At 34.4% G+C, this 16,884-nt stretch overlaps 1 protein-coding gene across 1 annotated transcript in view; it reads left to right on the top strand.

Annotated features, from left to right (window-relative positions):
• POT1 (protection of telomeres 1) overlaps positions 1–13,961 on the top strand; it is a 53,875-nt gene extending 39,914 nt beyond the window's left edge. The window contains exons 12-16 of the mRNA XM_044919982.1: positions 2,086–2,221; positions 5,219–5,307; positions 7,132–7,223; positions 8,928–9,033; positions 10,566–13,961. Coding sequence (XP_044775917.1) covers positions 2,086–2,221; positions 5,219–5,307; positions 7,132–7,223; positions 8,928–9,033; positions 10,566–10,678 — 536 coding nt within the window. The 3' untranslated portion in view covers positions 10,679–13,961. The remainder of the gene's footprint in view (positions 1–2,085; positions 2,222–5,218; positions 5,308–7,131; positions 7,224–8,927; positions 9,034–10,565) is intronic.
• The last annotated feature ends 2,923 nt before the right edge of the window (positions 13,962–16,884 follow it).

Genomic DNA, 16,884 nt, shown 5'->3' with positions numbered 1-16,884 from the left:
GAGTAAGACTGTTTGTGTGCTCTAAAAACAAAATAAAGCCCTGGACCTATCAGGTTCTGTAAGAACTGTCCTTGTAGGGCCAGCTAAGAGGATATCAAGTATAACATAGGGTTCTCCTGTGTTACACAGCCTCCCACAATTCTGTGATGAAGTCAATCAAGTTAAACTTAAGGGTTCAAAAGAAGCTTGAAGAAGTACCTTTAGCTCCTGATCCTATCTTTAATTACCACTCATCCCACAAACTTTCAGTCTCATCTACGATTTCTCAATTCTCATTCCACCCTCCAGCCATATCAAACTGGTGGCAGAAATATCTACCCTAAACCCAGGATATTTCTCTGTGCCTCTTTGCCATTCCATTGCTGTTCTGAGAATTTTTGCTCCAGTACATGTTGAGAAGTAACTCAGTAATTCCTGTTACTCAGCGATTCATGTGAAATACTTAATGAGCATCTACACATACGAAGCAGTCTTCTGATTCACCAGGCAGATTTGAGTGGTTCTTATTGCATAGTGTATGAACTTTCAGTAGATCACTTTTCTTCTTGTATTATATTTGCATTATATCTGTCTGTTTATAGATTTGTTTGCTTATTAGGATGTAACTGCCCTAAAGCGCAGGATACATGTTTATTTTAATCTATATATCTTCAGCACCTAGGGTAGGACAACAGGCATGCAGCTGGTTCTCAGTAAATATATATTAAGTAAATAAGTATATCCAGAGTAATAACACTTTTTAATGAAAGTCAATGAAAATATATCTGAAAGCACTTTAAAATTTAAAAGTGTTCCATCAAAATGCAAGCTATTTTTATTTTATCGTATTTCTGAGTATTATAACCTTAATCAGAGCTAGGATCTAACTGCAGTATGACATGGCAGAACTGTGGTTTCCACAAAGTTGTGCAAAGAGGAATGGGACCCGGGCAAGTTGCTGTCCTTACCAAGATTTATCTCCTTTTTCTGAATAAATACTCCTTGGATTGTTTCAAGACTTTGGTTAATTTCTAGAGTTCCGAAAACAAATTTGACAGTTTTGGCCAATGTTCTTTTTCCTTTTATGGAGCAGTGTATTTTTGGAAGTCCTTACTCTGCTGTGCTGGAAGTGCTCCCCCTCACAATTGAGTTTAACATTACAAATTTTAGGAAGTACACGAAAGTATTTTTATAAGTCGTATTCTCTTTCCTTGGAGAGGAAGAATTACCAATCTAGGTGAAAAATACACCAGAAAAGGTACCAGTAGGTTTGAGTGATTAGAGAGAGTACTGCCTTCTGGTAGTAGTGCACCACTGGGCATCCTCTTTCTTCTCAGCCCACATGATGGCTTTTAATGGCCACTTTGTCATAGAATTGGAAGTATTGAGGATTTTTCAGGAAAAACGAACGAACACTATACATGAATTATTATTATCTGAACTGTTTGCATCTGTAGTTACTTATTTCACAGAGAGATAGCGAGGGCAGGAACACAAGCAGGGGGAGTGGGAGAGGGAGAAGCAGGATTCCCGCTGAGCAGGGAGCCCGATGTGGGGCTTGATCCCATGACCCTGGGATCATGACCTGAGCTGAAGGCAGACGCTTAACGACTGAGCCACCCAGGCGCCCCCTTGCATCTGTATTTAAATATAAAGTTGACCTGAAAGTTTAAAAGATTTATTTCAAACTCAAGACTACATTTACCTAGACATTATTAGTGTGCATAGCAAATTTAATAATGAGAATCCTGTTATACTTTGGCTCTCAATTTTATTTTCTTTTGAATACTTAACCAAAGTGTTCTGGCATAAAAGAGCAATTTGTATAAAAATTTAGGAAAATGGTTAAAATTTCACAAGCCTTGTATTTTGCCCAAGTCTCAGCATTTTTGTGCAGTGGTTTCTTAAATCAGGGCAGGATACTAAGTTTACAAATTATTATATTTTACAATAAATGTATTAATCATCTAAATTCATGCCTTCATTGTCTTTTTCTTTCAGTCCCCTTAGTCTTTTACTATACGTCATGTGTTACTTAATAGACACTCGATCTTGCCTTCATTATATTTGTACTACTTGAAGGATTTATTTATTCTTTGTTAATAGGAGGTACACTTGGTGAAATCTACAAACTCGCAAACAAGTTTCATAGTGTAATTCCTGTGAGATCTGGCCATGAAGACTTGGAAGTCCTTGATCTTTCAGCACCATTCCTTATACAAGGAAAAATACATCACTATGGGTATGCTTTCAAATCTGGGAATTTTGGGAATTAAAAACTGCATAGCAATAATTTTTATTATTTTATCCTAGTAGTAGCTATATAGTCAATGGATACCAATTTATATGTACTAGATTTTTGTGGTATATATTTATTCTTTTGGTAGCCATATGTATCGACTACCTACAATGTGCTAAGTATAAGGCTAACCCAGGGGCTAATATTCATTTGTTTTCTTTCATAAAGATTTAGATAATAGTACAGAGAAAGGTTCAGAGCTGTATCCTCATAAAAGTTAAGTGATTGAATTCCAAAGTTTCTGTGCCAGGAAGTTACAGAGTAGTTGGCACTGAGGAATTGGAAGATAATCAGAATATATTTGGAGCTAGAAACAGGCATGCATTTCAAGAAATTTGTAGTCTCTCTTGTACTTTTTTAACTTTATGGTTTATTTTACAAATTTTTAAAATAGTAATATGATTATATTTATCAAAATGCTTGTGAAATCTTAAAGATTTTGCTTACTTAGGTTTTAGTTACTTTACTCAGATTTCTGGACCTGATTCTTTTTAAACAGAATTTAAACTAATGCTTTAGTTTCTTTAACAGTTATACATCTCTTACGGTTTTTTATTTCTTGAATCTATTTTATTAATGAATTTTTTTTAGAAAAGTTTTCATCTCTTATGTAAATTTAAACTTATTGACATAAAAGTGTTTATAGTACTTTTGATGATTTTTAAATCTCCACTTTGTTCATGAATCCACTTAATATTATTTGCACCTTTTTTTTTTTACCTTTTTTGCCAAAGCAACTAGATTTGTTCTGATACTCGCTATTGTTATATTATTGTTCATATCTTTATTTTTTGCATTTACTTTTTTTAGGTTTCCTTGGCTTTTCTTTTTTTATCTTTATTTTCTGCATTTACTTTTTTTAGGTTTCTTTGGTTTTTCTTTTTCAAACCTTTTTAATTGAATGCTTATCTCACTTACTAATTTTTCGTATATTTTTTAATATTTACATTTAAGCCCATAATATTTCCCCTGAATAAATGGCCATAGCTTTAACCCAGGATTTGATAGGTAGTGGTGTTTGTTCTTTTTTTTTTTTTAATCTCTTCTAAATGTTTCCTAATTCTCATTATGATTTCTTCTTAGGCCCATTAATTATTTAACTGTGTTTTGAAGTTTTCACAGACGCATTTTAGGTTCTATATTTTTTTTGTATTTTATTTTATTTATTTATTTATTTTTTAAAGATTTTATTTATTTATTTGACAGAGAGAGACACAGCGAGAGAGGGAATACAAGCAGGGGGAATAGGAGAGGGAGAAGCAGGTTTCCCGCGGAGCAGGGAGCCCGATGCGGGGCTCGATCCCAGGACCCTGGGATCATGACCTGAGCTGAAGGCAGACGCTTAACGACTGAGCCACCCAGGCGCCCCTTTTTTGTATTTTAATTAGATTACTTTTTAACCAAATAGCTTGATATATATCATAATGATTCTTTGAGATTCATTTAGCTTTGCTTTATCCCAAAATGTTTGTTCAGATTTTGTATATATTGCCTATATTTTAAGAAGAACATGTATTCTTTAATAGCTGTGTTTAATGTTTAATAGTGTTTAGTTATGTCCGTTAGACAAGCTTGTTAATCATATTCAAAACTTCTTTTTCCTTTGTAACTTTGTCTGTTTAATCACTTAGAGAGTGTGCTTAATGTCCTCTGTGGTGGTATGTTTGTGATCTTTTATTCTGTCAGTATTTGCTTTGTATATTTTGAGGCTCTTGATGGTTTGCTTTCATGTTTCTTTGTTGTTACATTTTAGGAAGTCTCAAATAAATAATTAGGACTAGATTTTAGTTTTTTAATAGATGAGTTTAAAATATGTTAATTACTGATATATTTAGGTTTTATTTCTATGTTTTATGTTGTTCTGCACTCACATGTCTACTCTTTCCCCTTTTTTTTGTTATTATTTAGCTTATTTTTTCCCTCTAGTCTTCTACTGGATTCATTTATAAAAATGTTCTTAATTTTCCCCTTTTCCCACTTTTACTGATTTGGAAGTAATGAATTCTGTACTTAATTTTTACTTGTTACCCTTATATTTTAATTTGTATACTTAATTTTTAGCTTGCATACTTGCTTTATCAATGTCTAGAGTTAACATCACAGCCTGTTTTTAAGGAAATAATATGTCTTCATTCTATTGCCTTTTTTTTCTGTTAAAGAAGAAGTATCTATGTATTTGAAGGGTGGAAGAGGAGAATATTTAATATAGGGACCCTCTGTTTTTCGCCAGATTAGAAATGAAAAGGAGTCTGCATGAACCTTTTGGACATTGATTTTTATATTTTTGTTCAAGTATATTTTCTTATCAACATCTAATCTTATGATGATATAAAAAATAATTACTTGTACTTAAAGTATGTTTGTATATAAATCAAAATACCTATACTAAATAACATGCATTTTTAGTATATTTTATAGTTTCAGATTGACTTATATTACAAAAGATAAGTATAATATTAGGCATTATAAACTGTGAACCTCTAAATATGTGTTCACTGAATATATTAATCAAAGTCTTGCTAGTACCGACTTCCTTATTGACAATACTTTTCTCCTATTGGTTATATTTACTTAAGACCTTAGCTGTTATATCACAGAGCCATCAAATGAGAGAGTCCTCAGAGATGTCTCTTTCAACTTTTTCGTTTTGCCAACAAAATCAGCCAAATTAATTAACAATGTGAATCTGGACCCTCTCTCTTGTTCTCAACTTAGTTGTTTATTCTGAACCATACTATCTTTTTGATTGCTTCTGTTGTAAAAAGCTTATTTTTTTTTACAATTCTGCTTGTAATATGTGCATTACAATATGAAAGGTGCAACACTGTTGTTTAATAATTAACTTCAAACTGCATGTTTGAACAGTGAAGATAAGTTATAATTAAATGTTATAATAATTATTTTTAAATGCCTATGTTTTTTTTCTGTCATTAATTTCAGATGTAAACAGTGTTCTACTTTGAGACCAATAAAAACTCTAAATTCCCTGGTTGATAAAACACCATGGATTCCTTCTTCTGTGGCAGAAGGTTAGCAAATTTCTGTGTCCTGCAACTATAACTGTGTTCGTATAAGGTGACCTCACTGATTCTATTTCAGTTGTTGATATTGTAAAACCAGAGCAAAGACTGAGCTAAAGTTTAAACTTTACTTAAAACAGTTCACGGTGATTATAATAAAAGTATAAAGTGAAGTTTAAAATGTTTGAAAACTTGCTTCCAGGATCTGCCAGTATCTTTAATCATTACAATTTAATGTTCAATAATTTGTTTTAGTAGTGATTATTAATCATAAATACAGATTCTGAAAAATCCCTCCAGTTCACAGTATTTTTGTATTAAAAACAGTTTTAGAGATGGCTATTACAGCTCTTTACCCACTACACATCTTTAGCTGGAATAATAAGAAACTTATTATATCATATTCTTTAACTGTGATCATCCAGCATTGGCTTAAAACTCTGTCATTGACAGGGGACTCATTACATTGCAAGGCAACATACCCCTTAATTTTTAAGTAGTTCTTAGTGAAGCAAAACTACGGACCACATTCTGTCCACTAGAATTAGAATACATGCCTTCTGTAAGATTAACAGGCTTTGCACATTTGAAGGTATCTGTCAAACCTTCACTGAGTCTTTCTTTTTCCAACTAGGCACCCTCACTTCATTTGGTATTTTCCCACATTCCCTACTATTTTGTTTTCCTCCTTAGTAAACATTTCATTTTACCATTGTTCTCAAAGTTTGGCATTAAAAGCTGCAAATAGGGCTGCAAATGTTGGCCAGTTCAGAATATAAAGAAAACCTTTATTTCTCTAAAATTGGACACTTTGCTTCTACTAGCCTGAAAATTTTATTGTATCGATATTTATTTGTGTACTTGGTTCTGTTTTTTTTTTTTCTTTGCAATCTAACTGTATGATACTGCTATCTCATATTTTGTTTGCGGTCCAGTGAAATTCCAGGTTCCTTTCATTTGAGCTCCCTGCTTTCCAGCATGGTCTCCCCATCCCATTCTTAATGCAATTCTTTGTGTGTGTGGTCCCTCAGGGTAGATTTTACGTTCACCCTTCTTGGTATTAGCTCAGTTTTAACCTATGGAGACCTTTAGAATCCTACAAATCAAGTCCTCTGTATTAACAATTTTTGTCATGTCTGTATGCCCTAATTCATTTCTCTGTACTCTGATTTATTCTTCTTACTTGTCCCTTAATTAATCCTTTTAAATATGGATTCCACAAATGAAAGACAGTATTTCATTTTATAAACATATTAAATGTCTCCCATTTCCAAACACAAAGTACCATTTTAACCTATGAATTTTCATATCATTTAATATCTCTTTAATTTCTTCTTCCTCATCTTATCAAATCATGAAATCCCATCTTCTAACATTTTTGTCCATTCAACTAGATGATATCTTAAAAAATGAGTGATCCCTATATTTATAATACAAAGGGGAGAGACGTTACAAAATCATAAATTTTTTTAGAACATTCTGGTATTTTAATTTTGTCTTTTATGAGGCTAACATGCAATGAATTGTAGTACATGAATGAGTTTTTATGTTTTCTATCAAGTTATCAACTCATTTTAAAGATACATTATATTAATATTTCATCAATGCTCATGAGTCATTGCCGCTATATAGGTATAGTGTAATGTTCTAAAATGAATCTGCTAAATGAGTTTAATATATATTGTTATTGGAGAACAAAAGGCATATATATAAGTTGTTTATCTTAAATTATTTTAATAAACAAAACTAACAATATCATACAACAATTTTTACTTTACTTTGATTTTATGGAATAGAAGATTCATATGGTTTGATCTTTTTTCCCTTCACTAGTACTGGGTATTGTACCCCTTCAACATGTGTTTGTAATGACATTTACTCTTGATGATGGAACAGGAGTATTGGAAGCTTATCTCATGGATTCTGTAAGTAACAGAGGTAGTGTAGATATTTCTAAGTAAAATATTTTTTTAATTTTAATGTATTTATTCATTCCTACTTTATTACTGAGAGGATTTAAGACAACTTAAAAAAATAAAATGCAAGCACATAAATTAAGGTGTCTGTATATTTATCCTGTTTTGATTTGACTCTAAATTTAATATCCATGTAATGATAAATTGAAGAATAGGAATTTGAGGAGAGACTCTTCAGTTTTGCTCCAGGAGCCAAAGGCAGAGGTGTGAGCACACCTTCTGTCTAGCAGCATTTCACTAGGTTTTTGAAGTCTCCACATTTCCATATTAAAGGGAACTAAATTACTTTGGAAGGTCGGTGGCTATATTGTGTGAAGCTAGGGAGCTATCCATAAACCTCCCTCATTTCTAACAATAGTTCCAAGCTTGGGGGTTCTCAGGACCACCCTTAAGTTTTGATAATCCACTAGAAAGACTCCCAGTAACTTCCTCTAAGTTATAAATGCTATTATGGTTTATTACACCTAAAGGATACAAATCAAAATCATCCAAGGGAAGAGCTGCATAGGGCAGAGTCCAGGAAGTTCCAAACATGGAGCATCCAGTTGTGCTCTTCCCATGGAGTAGCAGACAGTGTTACCAGCCTGATAATTATGTGTCACAGTACACATGTATTGTGTATTGAGAGCCAGGGAAGCCTCACTGAGCCTTAGTGTCTAGAGTTTTCACTGGGGCTCTGTCATGTAGTCATGGTTGACAGCCCATATGGCTGATCTCAGTTTTCAGCCCCTCTGAAGATCAAGCTAATATCACATTCCACAACCTCTGCACCCTCTATCTCTAGTGTGACAAACAAGGACATTCCTAACAGGCATATTCGAAGGGCTTAAAGATTATTTCCAGAAGCCAAGGGCAGATGCCAGATTTCTGTTAGTGGTAAGGTCGAATTTTTTTACTGCACACATTGGGAAACAATCTGGGGTAAGGTTGAGAGAATTTTTCCTCCCACCTAAACAATTCATTTGTTCATTTATCGAATAAATATTTAATGAGCACCTGCTGTGTGCTAGGTACTGTTGTATATGATGGGGTTATAGCAGTGAACAAAGCAAACAAAATCCCTTCTTTCAAGAAAGTATAGTATAAACTGATAGAGGAAAGAAAAATAAATATACAACATATGTTATACTCTTTTAAACTTAACACTAGATTTTTTCCTGTACACAAAGAGAATGATAGACCTCACTCTTTTCTAAATACCATTATTCTTACTATCATTAAGTCAGAGCAGTTAATGGGATTTTTTATATGTATATCCAATACTGGTTTTAGATTAAAGTAGTAAATCATATTTTAAGAGTTCAGACTAGAACTCTGAATTCTACAATCTTGATAGAATAAAATAGTCTAGATTATTTTAATTAGATAATATTGAAATACTTTTCATATTAATTATGACTTTAAAAAAAAGATCAACTTCCGGGGCACCTGGGTGGCTCAGTCAGTTGAGTATCTGCCTTCGGCTCAAGTCATGATCTCGGGGTCCTGGGATCGAGCCTGTTGTTGGGCTCTCTGCTCAGTGGGGAGTCTGCTTCACCCCCTCTCCCTCCCCCCCCTCCCCCGGTAGTGCTCTCTTTCTCTTTCTCAAATAAATAAAATCTTTAAAAAAAAAAAAAGATTAATTTCCTTTTTTCTTCTATAATTTTTTTTAAGGACAAATTCTTCCAGATCCCAGCATCAGAAATCCTAATCAATGATGGCCTTCAGCAGAGTATGGATATGATCTTGGATATGTTTTGTCCTTCAGGAATAAAAATTGGTAGGCAATAATATTTTTTAACAATCTCATCATTCTTTTTCTTGAAACAGTATTTAACATGTATCTAATCTGTAGTCTTAGAGGTATGAAAACTTTGAAGTCTGAATCTAAATAAATTATTGTCTGATCTGCCTTTTGATGAAGACAGTGGCAGGGAGAAAATAGTTAAGAATCATAGTTCCTGAAATGAAAAGATTTTTAAATTTTTTGAAATATAATAAAGGGGAGGCAGTTTTGATCACAAGGACATTTGATACTGTTTTTATGCATACAAACATTTGAAATTTTGACAAGAAACATTTTCTATAACAGGCTTCATTTAGCCAGTTTAATTCATTCATGAATTTCTGTTCATATTATTAATATCATAATATTAACTAGTTTCAGGTTTTATGCATTTTTATTTTACTAATTGTTTTTTATCAGCTGTAGTTGTCTGGATAACATTTGATTCATCAACCAGATGTTCAGGTCAAATTGTATCGATTACATCTACTGCCACTGACTTCCTTTTGTGGCCATTATTTCTACTTACATTGAAATTTGAAGACCTCAATCATAGTAAGACAGTTTGATTCTTCTAACAATTTTTCATCAGTAACAAATTTTGCCAGCTGCAGGTTTAGCTGCTGTCAGTTTAATTTTTTTAGGTTATTTTTAATCGGCCTTTATTTTCCCCTGGTCAGTCTTTGAATTTTGTAACAATTCCAAAAAGAGCTTTTATACATCTGTAACAAGGTTTAACTTACATACTTTTATTTGATGGCAGCTTTGATTTTGGTTTTAATTCTTTTGGATAGATTTCTTGAAATAAACGTCTCATTAAAAAGCACGGGTTTGGTAGGCTTTTGATACATGCTGCCAGATTGCTTTTCAAGAATATTTTACCTATTTATAGTTCTACCAGCAGTGGAGGAGAGTGCCTGTCTTGCTTGACTCTTGCCAATATTGACTATATTAAGTGACTTTTAAACTTGAACTTGAAGAAGCATTAAGAAACTTTTCTAGAAATATTAAATAGATTTATTGCTGTCATGACCGAAGCTTGGAAATAGCACCTACAGCTGCCAACATTGTCTGGACTCAGTGCCTGGTACCTGATGGGAGTTTCAGCTAGTCAGGTGTATAAGAGCCTGAGCTGATGTGAACCTCAGGTTCGGTTTCTTTGCAGTCAACCAAGAAAAAAAGAAAAACAAACAAACAAAAAAACCTGGGGAGGTCAGCAGCAGGAAGAAAAGGAAGAAAAGTTGGGAATGAGATGGCTGCTACCTTTGTTGTCAAACATTTGGAAAACCCTACATTTAATTATTGTTTTCTGTTGGAAAAAAAATCAAATTAGGATTGTTACAAAACAGTAACAAGAAACCAGTGTGTATTTGGAAGAGTAGATAATATTAAATTTGGTAAGTGTATTTACTTTTCAAGCTAAATTATATTTTAATTTTTCTAGCTAAGCATTATGCTTAGATACATATTTCAGAGGTATTTGTTTAGTTTTAATGGTTAAGTAACATTTTTTTTCTCATTTATAGATGCATATCCGTGGTTGGAATGCTTCATCAAGTCGTATAATGTCACAAGTGGAACAGAGCAGCAAATTTGCTATCAGATTTTTGACACCACAGTTGCAGAAGATGTAATCTAATATTGTCATTCAGCTTAGCATATGTAAAATACTGTAATTTTAGAAAACATTATTTTCTGTGAGATTGTTATAAAACATGTAAAAGGTTTAACTATATAGTTTACCTTTCATTTTAACCACAGTGTAAATTTTTTTCACAAATAACATTGTGTTATCTTAATGCCTTCTTGTGAATAAGTTAAAAATGTTCCTTTTGCTCAAAATTTCCAGTATGGTGGCGGCTAGGGGCATAAAGGAGAAAGGGGAATAAAGAAGGACTGTCTTCATTTACCCCTTGCAGCCCTTTCGGAGAACCTGTTCTGTACCCTACACTAAAAATCACTTTCCTTGTTGTTTTTTCCATGTGTCAGCCACTAATGTGTCTGCCCGCCACCATCTGTGCTTGGCTTCTTTTCCTACCCTGGTTTTTATATCAGCATTGTTAATGATTTTAGCATGGGTATGGGGTTAGAAAACGTCCTTACGTTAACTCACTCAGCTTTTACTGAGTGCAAAGTATGTAACGGCTAGCGGTTTGGTTTTGCACAAAGGGATCTGCTTAAACAAGTAGTCTTGTGGAGAAGTGCTCTTCTGAGTGAGCTACAGCGTACTTAACAGGAGTGGTTTACTTTAGGTGTATGTGGCAGAGTTGCTGTCTTCCGGTGCTATAGACCAATTTAGGATAAATCCATTTTCTAAGACCTGAATTGTGTGCTTTTGATTGCTTGTTTCTCTACATGATATTAGAAGTTATTGCATTCCACCTTGATCTGATAAAGCAGTCAGGTTTATTACAATGTTACTGACTTACATTACCCTTTTTTAATAGTCTTACGTAATATATATTTCAGACTGAACATGGAATGAGATATTAACTCAAAGAGTAGTCCGCTTTTTATCTGACAGTGTTTGTGAAATTTAAAATCATGAATATTCAGTTTTATACAAATACCTCTATATATTTGTATATATGTATAGACGTATGTATATTATTTGGTAAAGACTAAGACATACACATATGCCTAGTTCAGTATTAGTGAAGAATAAATTAATGTACATATTTCACCTGTTTTCTTTATTTGCCCTTTGTTGAGTTGAGGCGTGATTGGAGGCAAAGAATCAAAGCAGGAATGCCAATATAGCAGATACTTAAGACTGTCTATACAACAGGAACTGTGCAAAACATTTAACATATATCTGAGTTTCGCAACAACCATTTTCCTGATAAAACTGAGGCTTGGTGAGCTGACTTCACGAAGTTCACACGGTTACTAAGTGCTAGTCAGTACGTGTATTCTGGTAATCTGTGTTCAGAGGCTGCACTGCCAACCATGACAGGATTCTGGGGCAACAAGCTAGCATGGGGTTTTCTGCAAATGAGTCCTCCCTTACGTATTTGAAGTAACATTGGAAACAGATTATGAGAGTAGTCAGTGTTATGTTTTCTTACACTCTCAAAAGGCTTTTAACATTTTATTGGCAAAAAAGGTTCAAATACTCGATTTCCTCTGCTCATAATAATTCCAAATTCTAGTTCTGAGTACATTAGCCCATCCCCAGACCTAACTACCCATCTCCCATCACTGAATTACCATCTTGTCGGAGATGGTAGAAAAAGAGGCTGATGCTGCTGTTTTGGGTGTAAACTCTTAGTTCAAAACATCTTCAGGGAAAAGTTTTAGGAACCCTGTGAATGAACTGATTGATTTCAGTATCGATGGTATGCTGGGGATACGAAGGCCAGAGAGCCATTTTCTCTTCAGGAGGCACCGAGTCTAGAAGAGGAGGTGTCAGAAGGTACGTCAGGTCACAGTGCTGTCTCCAAGTTGATAAAATAAAACTCCTCACATGAATCTTTACTGGGATAGGTCATTGCTCTTTTCTCTTTTTTTTTAATAAACCCTCACATTGTCCTCATTTGTTTTTTAGCTTTTCAGCTTTGAACAAGAAGAGTTCTATTAATACCTAGTGTTTATCCAGTAATGATGTGTGCATCTTTATCAGGACCTGGGAAAGCTAGGAGAATTCTGTATCTGGAGCAACAAGTAGACAGGCATTCACTGTGCCCCGATTTGAGCCATGTCCCCTTTACCGTCCATGTGAATAATGGTAGCCTTCCTGTCAGATATAAAATTACATAAATTTAAGCATGTAGTTTGTGTACAGCCTTTTGCTCAAATTCCATTCTCTGCAGCATCCATTAGATACTACTGGATTGTCTCTTTAGCCCCTGCCCTGTTCAGTATGAGGAAGAGAAGGCATAGCTTAGAAAATCTGAGGCAGTCGATTACACAATAATGAAAAGTGCACTGCTCACATGCTCTTTCTGTCCCTACACTCCATTAGACTGCTTTATTTGAGGGAACTATACCAGCCGAGATGCAGTGCATAATTCCCCCTCCTCCCCCCTTTCTTTTTTTTTATACCTGGCCGTGTTGCACATTGGGCGTTGTTTCTGAATGAATATAGAGAGGCTGGTGTGAATGGAATAGAAGAAGCTGAATACACCTCTTGTCTACCTGAGAAAGCAGTCTCCACACAATGGGGCACTGGCTGCGCAGTTTCTGAGTCCATATAGTTCCTGGGCTGTAGCTACTTGCAGGTCACAGAGATGGGCCATAAGCTTTAACCATCTGTGCTCGTCTGTTTCCAAAGTCAAAGCATGAGTTTGTCACTATTTGTGACTCAATCCAGCCAATTCTCTTCTACACTTTCTGGAAGCTTTCCTTGGTATCTGGGGAAATAGCTGGATTCTTCTGATTATTTTCAGTGTTTTGAATTTTGACCATGTATTTCACCAAGTTTTGTTTTTATCCAGAATTCTTTTAAATAAAAGTAATACGTATTTGTAAGAATTGAAACAGCATGAAGTATATGAAGTTGAACTAATTCTTACTCTAACTAGTACCCCAGAGGAAACCACTTTTAACAGTTTGGTGTATAATTTTCCAGACTGTTTTCCCTAAGAATGGGTAAATATGTGTATGTATACTTTTTAAAAATAACATCATGCTATAAATATATTTCTGCAACTTTTGTCACTTTATAAAGTAGACCTTGTTCTTTATGACAATACATATAGAAGGAGAAACTTGTTTGTAATTACTCAGCGTAAGTAACTTTTTAGGGTATTCTCTGATTATTTCACTTTCTATTTTTATCTTGATTTTTGGTCTATTTAAGTGTTCTATTTCTTACTGTAAACAGTTTTGGAATTTTTTATAGGAATGTATGCATGTTACCTATTTTGTTGACTTTGTCGCCTTATAGTTATTCATAATAATATTTTATTATTATTGCTTTAGTCTGTGATTTGTCTGGTGTTATTTTCCCTTTAAATAAATCTGAAGCCCCTGGGACCTGGTTTCATTGTTTCTACTGGAGGTTCTTAGGTGATGAGAATTTTGAAGACCTGTCCAACTTTTAGTACAGATTAGGACTCTGCCATGACACAGTTGTCTTGAGATATTCTTTAATGCTTCAAAGGACTCATTGTAGAAAAAGAAGAATTTATGTTAATGTAAGAAAGGAGAATGCCTCCTGTAAGGCTTTTCATTACAAAAAAGGCTTTATGATGGCCATGATGAGTCACCCTAAAGTTCTAAAACATCATTAGAGGGGAAATAAAGATAAGTCTTCCCATGTTTGCCCTGCAGGATCTCTGGATGGCGTCAAAGCCTCCTTCCCACTCCAGGAAAAAGACCTAGTCAGCTGGTAAAATCTGGGCCTAGTAATCTTTCTTCTCTTTCCTCTGGTACTTGGAAATAGTATCAGAACTCACTAAACAGGAAGTCTGCAGTGTGCTCAGGTATGTGAGATCACATCTTCATTTGGCAGCCAGGGAATGAATCAGTAGCACCATGTATTATTTTTCTCTGCAGTATTGTGATTTAAGAAATTTGAGATCACTTAGGGTTTCGAAGTGATGGTCATCTTACATGGAGATAAATGTCCTTCCATTCAGGACTGCATATGATGGATTAAGAACAGTGTTAGGTATCAATTACAGTGATAAGGATAATGCATTAATGTATATGGGAGCTCTCCCTCAGATGTGCCAGCTGGTGAAACATGGATAGTTCAGAGACTGTCTATTTTTTCCCCTTGAAATCTAGGCCATAAAGGCACATTGGTATAGCATGCGCATGTGTGTGCACTTGTGCTTTTATTCTATGCTTTGAGTTCACTTTGCAGGGTACTATATTAGAATTTACCTGACAACCTAGTCCACAACTACCAAAGAAAGACATTTTTAAGACGTTTTCAACTTGTGTGAAAAGTTTCTTTCATTTCATCTGTTGACAATAGTCTGAAGATTTGGAGCATGTGTTCATTGAAAGCCTTCTTATCATCTATTAATATAGTCCATCAAATATTGTTACAGTTTCTAAACAAGTACATTTTTTTTCAAGATTTTTTATTTATTTATTTGACAGACAGCGAGAGCAGGAACACAAGCAGGGGGAGTGGGAGAGGGAGAAGCAGGCTTCCTGCCGAGCAGGGAGCCCGATGTGGGACTTGATCCCAGGACCCTGGGATCATGACCCGAGCCGAAGGCAGACGCTTAACGACTGAGCCAAAAGGTGGACAGTCCTAGGCGCCCTAAACAAGTACATTTTTATATACAACCCTGAATCTCTGGTATATACCTTTTTTTTTTTTTCCTATTCCTACAGAATGATTTTTCCCTTCTTTGAAATATGAACTTGCAGATAAATGTCAGTTTGTTTTTACATATTACTCTATTCCTCAGCAGATTTTTGTCCTCCATTGGAGGGCAGAGTCCTTCTAGAATTTAAAATCTTGTACCAAATTAGCTACTTTTTAAATGACATTTTGTCTCAAGCTTCCGTAACAGTAATTAGGAAAGAGAACACATTTTAAAATCAAAAGTATTAACTTGTGAGTCACATGAAAACATAGCTTGCAGTGGATAGGCATAGTTGTGGTTTTATTTGGTTAGATAGGAAATCCTGTGTGTTTATTCCCATTAGATTAGGTTTAGGAGCAATAAACTTGTACTTAAATTTTGGAATCATTGACAAATATTTCTGCACAATGATCAAAGCTTGAATGGAGCTTAAGAAAAAGAATACAGAGTACAAAATAGGTATGTATTTAAAAGTCAGCTCATACATTTACATTCATTTATTATTCATACGGTATCTGTATCCACAAAGAATTTCAGATGGTTTAAAATAAAAGACAGACATAGGACCCAATCTTTTGAAATAGGGCAAGAAGACAAGAGCCAAATAGGGGAGTTACTATTAAAACAATTCATTATTCCTAACCTAAGGGGTACTATAGGCTTTGAACAAAACTTAACTATACATGAAAAATGCAACAGGTTACATTGCTCTTATTAACAAAGTTCTTATATCTTTAGTAGATACAAACCTTTTATTTATCTCGACAAAGAGTAGCAAGGTGCATTTTTATATTAGGCACACAAAACAGAATATTTTATGTAACTAATAGTACTTTTTAAAAATGCAGAAATTTGATCCAAAATGGTAGGATGTAAACTCTGAAGATGGAAGAAATAGAGCAGGGGAATTTTCCATGGACTGTCCACCTTTTGGCTCTTATTTGAAGTACTTTCTTCTTTTTTTTTTTTATTGTTAATGATGAATGTAAAATGTTTCCAATATCTCCACATACTCAAGAATTATTAGAAGCATTAATTACTACAGGAAAAATTTGTATTTTTCTGGTATTAAAAATCAACTCCCTCCTGATATAAATATCACTGAGAAAATTAGCTCTTTTTACCTTTTCCTACTCTAGTTACTGGTAATGAAATAATTGTCTTGTTTTCAGTGTTTCAAGTCAGGAAGAATATGGGTTTTAATGAATCACAGTCATTTGGATGATATGTACTCCTGTATTTTGCCTTCAGTGCTCCATGGAAGATGTTGCTTAAGTTATAAATAAAACAAGCTTCACATTGGTACCCGGTTAGGAACTTGCTGGGAGTGTATTTTACCTATACCAAATTTACTAAGCTCTAAATGCCAAAACATTAGATCTAGTCATCCTTGATCCCTCTCTTCATTCATGGCCCATATCCAGTCCATTTGAAAAATCATCATGGTACGCTCATTAAAATATATCCAGGATTTGACTACTTCTTAACCACTGGTCATGCTACCATCTTCTTTTGCCTGAACTACGGCGATAGCTCCCCAGTTGGTCTTCCTGTTCCTACAGTTTCCCCACACAGT

Source organism: Neomonachus schauinslandi, chromosome 12 (assembly GCF_002201575.2).
Source record: "Neomonachus schauinslandi chromosome 12, ASM220157v2, whole genome shotgun sequence".
In the NCBI taxonomy this organism is placed as follows: domain Eukaryota; kingdom Metazoa; phylum Chordata; class Mammalia; order Carnivora; family Phocidae; genus Neomonachus; species Neomonachus schauinslandi.
This window is presented reverse-complemented; position numbering and strand designations above follow the sequence as displayed.